General features: G+C 38.2%; 1 protein-coding gene across 5 annotated transcripts in view; it reads left to right on the top strand.

The window, feature by feature from the left end:
- Positions 1-12,455, top strand: part of TAB2 (TGF-beta activated kinase 1 (MAP3K7) binding protein 2) — a 59,349-nt gene that overhangs the window by 15,527 nt on the left and 31,367 nt on the right. For 3 of the 5 annotated variants that reach the window (XR_003910552.1, XM_029943894.1, XM_029943895.1), the window contains 2 exons: positions 1,061-1,251; positions 9,599-11,099. Coding sequence is in view for 4 of the 5 variants with exons in the window: in XM_029943894.1 (XP_029799754.1) it covers positions 1,150-1,251; positions 9,599-11,099 (1,603 nt within the window). In the remaining variant the exon portion in view is untranslated. Of the gene's footprint in view, positions 1-60; positions 107-1,060; positions 1,252-2,811; positions 2,894-9,598; positions 11,100-12,455 lie in introns of those variants that run through there. The other 2 variants (XM_029943896.1, XM_029943897.1) reach the window with 2 other exon arrangements.

Here is a 12,455-nt window from a genome sequence, read left to right on the forward strand (position 1 = left end):
ATTTAAATACTTTCATGTTATTTAAGTTTAATATACTTACATACTATTTATATCCCTCAGGGGCTTTCAAAATTAAACACGGTTTCCATTAGGAATAAAAAACAAGGTAGGTAGTTCTCAACTTGGGCCACCCATCAGGATTACTTGTGAAGTTTTAGTAATCCCTATGCCCAGGCCACTCCCCAACCAATTAAATCCGGACCTTTGGGGTTGAGGCTCAAGTAATAGTGTATCTTAAAATACTGATTTTATTAAAACAGAGGGAATAAAATGCTATCGATCCCCTGAGGATGAATTCGTTACACATTGAAGGATTAAGTATATCTGAAGATTAAGATAATATATTAAATGTATTGGATTATGTAGCTCATTTTTACTTTATTTTTTAAATTTTAATGTTGTTTATTCTTGAGAGAGAGAGAGAGAAACAGAGCATGCGGGGTGGGTGCAGAGAGAGAGGGAGACACAGATCTGAAACAGGCTCCAGGCTCTGAGCTGTCAGCACAGAGCCCGATGCAGGGCTCAAACCCACGAACCATGAGTTCATGACCTCAGTCAAAGTCAGAGATGCTTAACCAACTGAGCCACTCAGGTGCCCCTATAGCTCATTTTTTTTTTAAGACAAAGCATGCAAAGTCATTTGTAGAATCAAACTTTTATCAGGTCCCAAACTTTAAAAATTTTAAGTAGAGTAAGTAAGATTACTCACCTCAGGTTCTCCTCTAATTATTAAGAAAAATGTCAGTAATGTTATTCATGTACCCCATTTAGAAGAATGAGGGAAGACATCCTTGACAATAATTTCTTCAGTGCCTTTTGGCACAGCCTTTATAAAGCATACAGATAGGGATTAGACAGTCTAAAAGTTTGACATCAGGAGTTACAAATTAAAAAAATAATGTAACTATACGGAAAGCATTATAGAACTAAATAATATTTTGATAGCTTATGTTAAATGTTAGTTCCTAAAGCACATAGACTGTGTATTGAAATTTTAAATCCACTACAATATTCATTCTCTGATCAGTTCTCATTAAAATTTTTTTTCTTTCTTTCACAGAAAATGCTTGGACAGAAGAGATGAGTACTATTTCCACTAAGGCCTAGAATTGCCTACTGTACAAATAGTCCTGATCAGGCAATATACGAATGGCCCAAGGAAGCCACCAAATTGATTTTCAGGTTTTACATGACCTGCGACAAAAATTCCCTGAAGTACCTGAAGTTGTTGTGTCCAGGTGCATGTTACAGGTCAGTGTGCAACGATTTCTGAATTCATTCATACAAACCTGGGTGGTGGTGTTTTTTTTTTTTTTTTAATTGGAAGAAAACTCTTTTATCCTCTTGTTGGCACTCGTGAGCTCTGATGAAAAGGAATGAACTTTGGTGTCTGATAGCCACGTGGCCTTTAAGAAGGTATTTAGGAGCTTTGGAATATAGACAGTACCTACCTTATACAGTAGATATGTGAGCACTGAAGGGAAGCCCACTATAAACCTGACACATGGTCCACACTCCTGTGAGCTTGCTCCACTTTCCCCTGCCTGTTTTGCCAGGAGAACTTTTTTAAAATTCCAGATCTTCATATGAAAGTGAGAACATCGTTAAATAAGGAGTCAGGAAAGTTGGGTTCTAATCCTAAATGAGCACCCCAAGCATATTTGGCAAGGAATATGCCTTCTTTATACTTCAGTTTGCTTGTCTGTAAAATGAAGGAATTTGACTTCAACAACACCTCAGGTTACAATTCTAAAGTAAAGTGTGTTTTTATAGTCTTCATTCAGTCTGTAGGTTTTCCAGTTAATTATCACTAACCATCTAATCAACTTTTACATTTCCCTTGCACGTACAATTTTAGAAGTCCATAATTCTAAATATGTAGTGCCTTCTCATTTGATTAAACTGGAAATCTCTCCATCAAAAACTGCTTTTCAGCTTGTTAAAAGCAAAGATATAAAAATGTGATTTGGGCTCAGACATACTTACTCTTGACAAATTAATTTAAAAGTTTGAAATTGTATGAAATTTTTAAAAGCTTAATATCTGCCTGATCCCAAATGACTACATTTTGCTCATACTCTTGTCACCTTTTATCTGTACATTTAATTGTTCTACCTGCCCACAGTCTAATCCAATTTTGATCTCTCCAGTCCTCCTCACTTCGGCCAAGGTATGTCAGTGCAGATTTTATTGGGTATTTACCTGCTTAAAAACCTCATGACTGTTTTCCACACCCTTCAGAATAGAGGTCACGTATTGTGATGGGGGCTCGCCAGGTCTGCAGTCTGGAATCCCGCCTCCTTCTGCGGCCTGGCCTCTTCTAGTCCTTCCTCCTCCACCCCGTGCTGCAGGTGTCCTCACCTGATTGGAATCCTCTGAACACGCCTCGCTCTTTCTACAGTATAGTGTTTAAGAGCATATGTTTTGAATTAATACTACTGTATTGTACACTTGCAATCTACAAAAAGAGTGGATCATAAGTGTTCTCACCATCACTAAAAAAATACACAGAGAGACCATGTGAAGTGGTGAATGTGTTGATGAACTTGATTGTGGTAAACATTTCAGTGTGTAACTATATTAATCATAACATTGTACACCTTTAAAAAAATCACGTTGTACATTCTAAATATATACAATTTTCATTTATCACTCGTGCCTTTGTAAAATTGGGGGGAAATAAATAAAAATAAAGTTTTAAAATAAATAATAAAAATAGCATATGTTTGAGGTGACAAACAGATTTGAATTCAAGTTTTGACAGTTACTAGCAGTAATTTAATTAATCTCTCTGACCCTCATTTTCCCCAGCTGTACAGTGGGAATAAAAAACTTCACAGTGAATTAAATATGATAAAGAAGGTAAAACCACTGGTACGATACCTGAATCATAGTAAGTGCTCAGTAAATTTTGGCAGCCATTCCTAATAATAATAATAGTAGAAGACCTATAATAAATATTTGGTGAATGAATCAGTCGTCCACATTCGTTGATACAGTATGTAAAAGAAAAAAAATGGAAAAAAAAGTACTAAGAGTGAGGTCAGAAGTTAAAGTATGGGGAGGAGCAGAGATAGTGGGGAGTGTTTTCCCTTAGAATCTGCCTACCTTTTTCTAACTTTTCAAATAGACTTTTGTAATAAAATAACACTATTCTGAGAGAGTTCATTAAGTCATTGAAAAATAGAAAACTAATACAGGTTCTTCAATAAAATGTTATAAGACTTGATATGAAAGAACTGCCAATTTGTTTTAAATGTAGTAAGTAAATGTGTTCGATTTTACTAAAGAATAGAAAATAAATGATGTTGAATTTCTTTTGGGCACCCAGTAGTAAGACTTGAGCCGTGTTACTCTGATTTCGCAAAGACCGACTGCCCTAAGGCATGCTTCCTAACATCTGCTGATAACTAAAGTGAGATCTGTTCTGCTTATAAAGTACCGTGTGACAGCCCGCTTTCTCCTAAGTTGAGTTGATGATCATCCCGGGCATCCAAGTAATAGAATTTTTATCTGCTAGAACAAGAAATGTTACAGGAATGGGGAGGGCTCCTCTGGAAGTAGAGCTAGGGTGTACATCTTCCCAAACTCGGGGAGATAGTTTTAAACCATAAAGGTAAATTAGCTTAACATCTCTTATTTGGTGACAACCTGTTCTTTTGAGAGCTGCTATCTCTTTCTCACTTGGGTAGGCTTCTGTCCTTTCTCTGGAGGGAACCTCCTCTAGTGGTTCAGAACCTGCCTAGATGAAAAAAACATGGTAAAGAAAATACAAGAAATTGGTCATCAAAGGATCATGCCATGCTGCCACTTTGTTCACATGCTCTTAAACATCTTGCTTCTTAAGGACAGAAGTATCTGCTGGTCTCTTCTTGACTTTATTTACTGCTCGGATTCCTCTGTTTGGAACTACTTATGTCATTTCCTTGTGCTCTGGATTCTCTAAGATGACAATATTATCAGCAGGTGTGATTCATATCTTTAAAATTTATATTTGTTAATTAAATATTAGAATAGTGTAAAAATACTACATCATTAGCACTCTGACTTCCTTTTTTTAACTGAATTTTCCAGTTCTCTTAAAATGACAATTGAATTTATAAGTTTAAAAGTTGCTATTTCTTATCAAAGTGATGCATTAAGTAGTGTTTATTCAGTATTTGTAAGACTTAATATTTAAGGACCATATCCTTAATTGAAGTCTTCTCAGATGACCACCCGTAGTCCTGTCCCTATACCTATCACTGTGTATGCTGTCTGAACACATTAGTCTCCTCTAGTAGACCGTGAGATCCTCAGTAGCAGCTCTATTCCTTTCTACTTGCCTGATAGAAGCTCAGTAAATTGGTTGAAGGAGTGAATGAATCAGAGTTCGAGAAGAATGATCACAGAGGATATTTTGACACTATCTGTAACCTCTGTGTCTGTGTAAGAAGCTTGGGGAAAAATGAAAGAGGAACTGGAAATAATGAATCAGACCTTTTTGTAGCTTTGAAGAGAATGCAGATTTGCCTATGTACAAAAAAGCAGTGACCCTAACCCTAACCCTAACCCTAACTTTTAGAGTTGCTAGGACACCAATTCATTATTCTAAAAACCAGTAGAGAGAAAGAAATTATTTACTCTGTTTCTTCTGTGCACAGAGTACCAAATAGTTGAAGAGAGCAAGTTCTTTGAAGCTAATACATGAAGAAGGAACCTTAGGGGTGCCTGGGTGGCTCAGTCAGTTAAGCATCTGACGTCGGCCCAAGTCATGATCTTAAGTCTCTTGAGTTCAAGCCCCGCGTTGGGCTCTGTGCTGACAGCTCAGAGCCTGGAGCCTGCTTCAGGTTCTGTCTCTGTCACCCCTCCCGTGCTCGTGTGCTCGCTCACTCTTAAAAATAAATAAATATTTTTAAAAAATTTAAAAAAAAAGGACTCTTATAATTGGGATATCTCAATTTCACCATTTTGTAACCCATAATGAAATAAAGATTCTAAATAGTGATCATCAGTAACTGCTAAAAATCTTTAGCTATATCAGGCTGATAACACCAGAATCTACCAATCAGCTTTAAGGTTATAAAGGGACAGGCAGACATTATTGTGCCTCCTTGTGTGATGCAGTAAGTAACAGACTTACTATAAAGAGTCTTGCCAAAAATTTGTACATGAACCTGTTTACTTAGAGTTGCAACTACTAATTCACAGTGAAATACAGGGGATATTGACACCACAGAGTGCACCATCCAGTCTAATTCTGCTGGACAAATGATCAAGTTTATCAGCACACAAATGGCTAGAAAATTTTTTAAAGAAGGGGAGGATTAATTATTATTAGAAATTTAAAAAGCATATCAGTCGAATTAAATATGTGGACCTTCCTGTGATCCTCATTCAGGCTAACTAAAAGACATTTATGACACAGGATTTCAGCACTATTTAGATATTAAATGATATGAAGTATTGATTGTTTTAAGGTATGATAGTGACCTTGTAATTATGGTTATTTATGTCCCTATTTTTATTTTATTTATTTATTTGTTTGTTTAATTTGAGAGAGTGTGTGCATGCACATGTAGGGGAGGGGCTGAGGGGGAGAGGAGAGAGAAAGAGAAAGAATCCCAAACATTAGGGCTCAATCCCAGGGCCCTGAGATCATGACATGAGCCGAAATCAAGAGACACTCAAACAACTGAGCCACCCAGGTAGCCCAAGTCTCCATTTTTAAAAGATACATATTGAAGTATTTACAGATGATAACAAAATAATGTCTGAGACTTGATCTAGCATGGTGAGGGGAGCAGCTGGGGCCTATATCTTGGTGAAAAAAGATTTGCCATATATTGATATTGTTAAAGATGGATGATAAATATAGATGAGTTCATCCTATTTACTCTTTAGTTTTTAATGTTTTAATATTTTTTAATAAAAACTTAATAAAAGGTATATTTTCTTTTATCCTGTTGTAGCCTTATAAAATCCCCGTCAGTACAAAACACTACTTATCAGTGTTTTGTTGATAAGAAAGGGATGTCTGTAGAGGGTAAATAACCTAAGTGCATGTGAGTTCTGGTGCAGCAGATTAGAACATGTTAAATAATCAGATTTTATAAAGGATTGAAGGGATTTTTGAGAGCTCAAGAGGATTAAAGAGAAAGACTTTGTAAATGGGAGCATCCTCTTTTAAAAAGGGAAGTGTGGGATTGGATTTGGTAGACACATTTTAATTTGGGGACATTGGCAGAGAAGAGACGAAAAGATGGCGTCTTTGTGAGCCTTGGTAGTAGAGGGGATTTGCTAGAAATAACAATGAAGTTAAGCAAAAAGCACATTTAGGTTTGGCAAAAACGTAAGGTCTAACTGTAATGAGTACTTGGTTGATAAAGATTGTGGTGAATTTTAAAATTTTATTTGAAAAAGTAATATATATCAACTCTGAGGAGATTGGTAAAAGATTTTTTATATCTTAGAGCATGAGAGGTTTGAACTGTTAGGAAAAAAGTCCAACCTTGCCCACTATATTTTGCATTACCTGTTCAAACTGTGGACTGGTTTTTCTTAACAGATTTCATGGAGATGTCTTTTGTGGTTCAACTTTCTCTGATAAGCTATTATCTCTTATCAAACCACTTGTAAACATTTTAACTTGGTTATCTTTTTTATGTCTATAACTGACCTCTTTCTATCAGGCTCCTAATCTTCCAGCCCTCTTTGAAGTCTCTCTCTCTCTCTCTTATAGACAAATTGTGTTGACTGTTTATTTGTAATCCTTCATAACTTGTGTCTACTGTCAAACATTATTCATTATTTCATGTCTTCCGATGGTGGTCTTGTCGAGAAGTTTTCCCTTTCCTCTTCATATGCAGTATCAACAGACTACCCTCTCAAAGTACCCTGGTGTCTACACTTCTCGGTTCATTCACATTCATTGGCTCTCCCCACTGCCTGTATCTAGTCTAAACTTCAGTGTAATTCATTTTTCAAAACCCTCAATTATAGGCATCCCTTGGAAATATTGAGGCTTTAGTTCCAGACCACCACAATAAAGCAAATATAACAAAGCTAGTCAAGCGAATTTTTTGGTTTCCCACGGCCATATAAAAATTACGTTTACACTATACTGTAGTCTATTGTTAGTACGATAGCATTTTGTCTAAAACTAGAATTAGTATACCTTAATTTTAAAAGTACTTTATTGCCAAAAATGCTAGCCATAATCTGAGCTTCCACTGAGTCATAGATTTGTGCTGGTGGAAGATCTTGCCTGGATGTGGATGGCTGCTGACTGAGCAGTAAGTCTCAACAGTGGGCTCAAAATAGTCAGTAAACCATTTTGTAACCAGGTATGCTGTCATCCAGTCTCTGGTCCCTTTTTAGGGCAAAAACAGAATAGATTTAGCATAATTGTTTAGGGCCCTGGGATTTGGGGAATAGTATCTGAGCATTGACTTTAGCTCCAAGTCATCAGCCACAGTAACCTCTACCAAGAGAGTCTGCCCGTTTTTAGAAGTTTGAAGCTGGGCATGGACTTCTCTATAGCTATGGGAGTCCTCAGTGACATCTCCTTCTAATAGAAGGCTGTTTCATCTACATGGGAAATTTGTTTGATGTAGCCACCTTCGTTAGTTATATTAGCTCAATCTTCTGTAGGAGTTGCTGTAGCTTCTGTATCAACCCTTGCTGCTTCACCTTGCACTTGATGTTATGGAGATGACTTTTCTTCTTAAACTTCATAAACTAACCCCTCCTAGCTTTAGATTTTCCTTCACTTTCCTCATGTCTCTCAGCCTTCACAGAATTGAAGAGAGGTTAGGGCCTTGCTCTGGATTAGGCTTTCACTCCAGGGAGTGGTGATGCTGGTTTGATCTTCTGTCCAGACCACTGTAACCTTCTCATATCAGCAATAGGGCTATTTCACTTTCTTATCACTTACTGCTTAGCTTTTTGGCACAAGAGGCGTGTCTCGGCTTTCAGCATGCCTTCCTCTCTAAGCTTAATCAGTTCTAGGTTTTAAAGTGAGAGATGTGTGGCTCTTCCTTTTACTTGAACACTTAGCAGCCATTGTAGGGCATTAATTAGCATAATTTCAATATTGTTGTGTCACAGGGACTAGGGAAAGCCAGGGATAGGGAGAGAGAGTAGTTGGAACACACAGCTTTTATCAGTTAAGTTCATCCTCCTATGGGGATGTGGTTCGTGGCACCCCAAAACTATTATAGTAGTAACATCAAAGATCACCGGATCCTGGATTGCCATAACAAATACGATATTACGGAAAGGTTTGAAGTATTGCGACAGTTACCAGAATGTGACACAGGGACATGAAGTGAGCAAATGCTGCTGGGAGAATAGTGCCAATAAATTTGTTCAGTGACAGTTGCCACAAACTTTGAATTTGTAAACAAAAAACAAAAAACCAGTATCTGCAAAGCACAGAAGCACAGCAAAATGAGGTATGCCTCATTTAATCTCAGTCTGTTTTTTTCTTGAAATCTGTTCCATTTAAAACTCCAAACGTTTAACTCCAGCTAAGTCTGTTCAAATTACCTTGTGTAGAATATGCTTTTACTTATCACACTGACATCTGTCTTCACTCATGCCGTTCCCTTCACCTGGAATTCTTTGTTCCTATCCACGTCACGCACATACGCACACCCTACTCTATGTGAAGCCAGTCAGACTGCATGTCCCTTAATAACACGGTTCTTTGTGCTGTAGCCTACAGTACTGACTCTGTTGAACTTCGAAACCACTTGGCCCATACTCCTGTTTTAATGTTACCTTTTCATAAATCCATGGTTTGTCTCCCTAATTGAGTTCCAAAACTCTTCTAGGGAAAAGTTTGGTTTTACAGGTCATTGAGTTTTTCCACAGTCTCAGAGTACTGTGCATATTTTAGGTGTTTGGTAAATATTTTTATGGATGATTTATGAGTAGTGATTGCTCAGTCTCTTGAGGATTCTTTGGAAATAATCTAGTTGCTTTTTCTGTTTTTGTTTTTATTTCTGGAGTAGATTTGTATGGTACTGTCTAAAGGCGGAGATATGAACTGCGATGCTCTAGGGCCTGCCTTTAACTTCCATTTCCTGTACGTGGGGGTTTTGTTTTTGTTTTTTCCACAAGTTAAGGGGAAGCATATAAGGAATTGAGATGACTGTTGCGAATTTTATGACTTTTTATATTTAAACAGTATATATATGATTTTGTAAAAGGTCACTAGGTTAAAACAGTTGATACAGCACTTGAATGCAGGACATTTAATTAATATATAATACTTGATGGTTATGTTTGTTCAGCATTCAAATCGTGTTTTTAATTAGGGTATAATTTTACTGTATTTGCATGAATCCATTTTACTTATCAAATAGCTCCTGAAACAGAACAGTGACTTGGTTTGCTGTCATCTATTGCCAGAGAGCTTCTCTTTGTGTTAGTAGTGAGGATTTTTATAGTCATTTGCACAATAAATAGCTCTTCTCAAATAAAAGATTCAAATAGATCTGTTAGAATTGTATTAACTAATCACCAGTTAATCGTGTAATGTTTTAGTAATGATGAGAGTGTAAGCATTAGCTTCTGGTTGTTAACATCAAGCTGTTTTTATTTTGTTTTTTAGAATAATAATAACCTGGATGCCTGCTGTGCAGTTCTCTCCCAGGAGAGCACGCGGTATCTTTATGGTGAAGGAGACTTGAATTTCTCGGATGACTCTGGAATTTCTGGCCTACGTAATCACATGACTTCTCTCAACTTGGACTTGCAGTCGCAGAATGTTTACCACCATGGAAGAGAAGGAAGTAGAGTGAATGGAAGCAGGACTCTAACGCACAGCATTAGTGATGGACAACTTCAAGGTGGTCAGTCCAGTAATGAACTGTTTCAGCAGGAGCCACAGACAGCACCAGCTCAAGTTCCTCAAGGCTTTAATGTTTTTGGAATGTCCAGTACGTCTGGTGCTTCAAATTCAGCACCACATCTTGGATTTCACTTAGGCAGCAAAGGAACATCTAACCTTTCTCAGCAGACTCCCAGATTTAATCCCATTATGGTAACTTTAGCCCCAAATATCCAGACTGGTCGTAATACTCCTACATCTTTGCACATCCATGGTGTACCTCCCCCTGTACTGAACAGTCCACAGGGAAATTCTATCTATATCAGGCCTTACATCACGACTCCTGGTGGCACAGCGCGACAGACACAGCAGCATTCTGGCTGGGTATCTCAGTTTAATCCTATGAACCCTCAACAAGTCTATCCGCCTTCGCAGCCTGGCCCCTGGACTACTTACCCTGCATCTAATCCTATGTCACATACCTCAGCCCAACAGCCAAATCCGCAAGGCCACCAGACCTCTCATGTCTACATGCCCATCAGTTCACCCACTACTCCACAACCACCGACAATTCATTCATCTGGGAGCTCTCAGTCTTCTGCCCATAGCCAATACAACATTCAGAATATTTCGACAGGACCTCGAAAAAACCAAATTGAAATCAAACTTGAACCCCCACAAAGAAACAGCTCTTCAAAATTGCGTTCTTCTGGACCTCGAACCTCCAGCAGCTCCTCTTCGGTCAACAGCCAGACCTTGAATAGAAATCAGCCCACTGTTTACATAGCTGCCAGCCCCCCAAATACTGATGAGGTGATGTCCCGTAGTCAACCTAAGGTCTATATCTCAGCTAATGCCACCCCAGGAGACGAACAGATCATGCGGAATCAGCCCACCCTCTTCATATCCACAAACTCTGGAGCATCTGCCGCCTCCAGGAATATGTCCGGGCAAGTGAGCATGGGTCCTGCCTTTATTCACCATCACCCTCCCAAAAGTCGAGCAATAGGCAACAACTCTGCAACTTCTCCTCGAGTGGTGGTCACTCAACCCAATACAAAATATACTTTCAAAATTACAGTTTCTCCTAATAAGCCCCCTGCCGTTTCACCAGGGGTGGTGTCCCCGACCTTTGAACTTACAAATCTTCTAAACCATCCTGATCATTATGTAGAAACAGAGAATATTCAGCACCTCACAGACCCTACTTTAGCACATGTGGATAGAATAAGTGAAGCCCGGAAGTTGAGTATGGGATCTGATGACGCTGCCTACACTCAAGGTAATACTACTGAAGGCTGGGTCGCTTTCCATGGTGGGCTTCTTGGTATAGATTTGACTTCACTGTGGAAATGGCTATCAGCATTATTATTTCATCTTTGAAGTGTTGCTGGAACTGATACTATTCTTAAAACCCCCAGGAGTATTCATACAAATTTTGAGTTTCAATTTTATTATTGTGTAAGTTAAAGATTGACTGCTCGGGTTATCACAACTTCAGAATAATTCACTCTTGTTTGTTAACTTTTTTTATGCTTATTTACTTATTTTGAGAGAGAGTACGCACGGGGGAAGGCCAGAGAGAGAATTCCAAGCAGGCTCCACGTGGTCAGTGCAGAGCCCAATGCAAGGCTCAAACTGACAGACTACGAGATCATGACCTGAACCTAAATCAAGAGTTGGTTCCTTAACTGATTGAGCCACCCAGATGCCCCTGGTCTGTTTACTTTCTTAATGTTTTCTTTTCGGGTAATTCTCTCTCCATGGTGATGCGTAGCTGCCCTTTAACATTTCTGCAAGTAAAAATTCATAAAAACACAGTAAGAGATTAGTGGATTCATACAGTAGATCTGCCTTCTTTGACTAGGCGAATTCTCTACTTATTCTTCAAGTATTTTCATTTTTCTAATATGATGTTGTTAGTCTTATTTTATGTCAAAAGCTAACTTCTTCAAGGCCTAGAATAATTTAACTTCAGGGATTTGAATTCTATTCTAGATATTTGTCTGTCTCAGTCACCCTTATTCATCAGTTAACACAGCTTTTCTTTTCATTTGGAATTGTGACTATAAACCCTACTTTTAAATCTGTCTCACTTGATTATCCTTTTCTGAAATAGACTAGTTGATATTGATATAATACTAAATTATATCTGTATTAATTCAAGTAGAGATCATTTCTGTCATACATATTTTATTTGATCCCTTAAGTTATGTAATCTTCAGTAGAAAACTGCTCAACTCATTCTGATGAGAAAGTAGAAGGTAAGTGTTTTCTTGAATGTCGATGGAAGTCTCTAGATTAGCTGCGAGTCCTTTAGACTAACAACATGTCGTAGTCATCTTTGCATCCCCAGGGAGTGGTTCCGAGTGCTGGAGGGTGGAAAGGACCATAGTATCACTGGCGTGCAGCCACCTACTACCACTGACTGGTACCACTTGTCCTTTTAAAGTTTTCTAAAAATAGGGGCACCTGGGTGGCTCAGTTGGTTAAGCTTGTGATGCTTGATTTCAGCTCCGGTCATGATCTCGTGTTTTGTGAGTTAATACCACAAATCGGGCTCTCTACTGACAGTGCAGAGTCTGCTTGGGATTCATTCTGTCTCTTTCTCTGGCTCTCTTTCTCTCTCAAATAAATA

This window comes from Suricata suricatta, chromosome 7 (genome assembly GCF_006229205.1).
Source record: "Suricata suricatta isolate VVHF042 chromosome 7, meerkat_22Aug2017_6uvM2_HiC, whole genome shotgun sequence".
In the NCBI taxonomy this organism is placed as follows: domain Eukaryota; kingdom Metazoa; phylum Chordata; class Mammalia; order Carnivora; family Herpestidae; genus Suricata; species Suricata suricatta.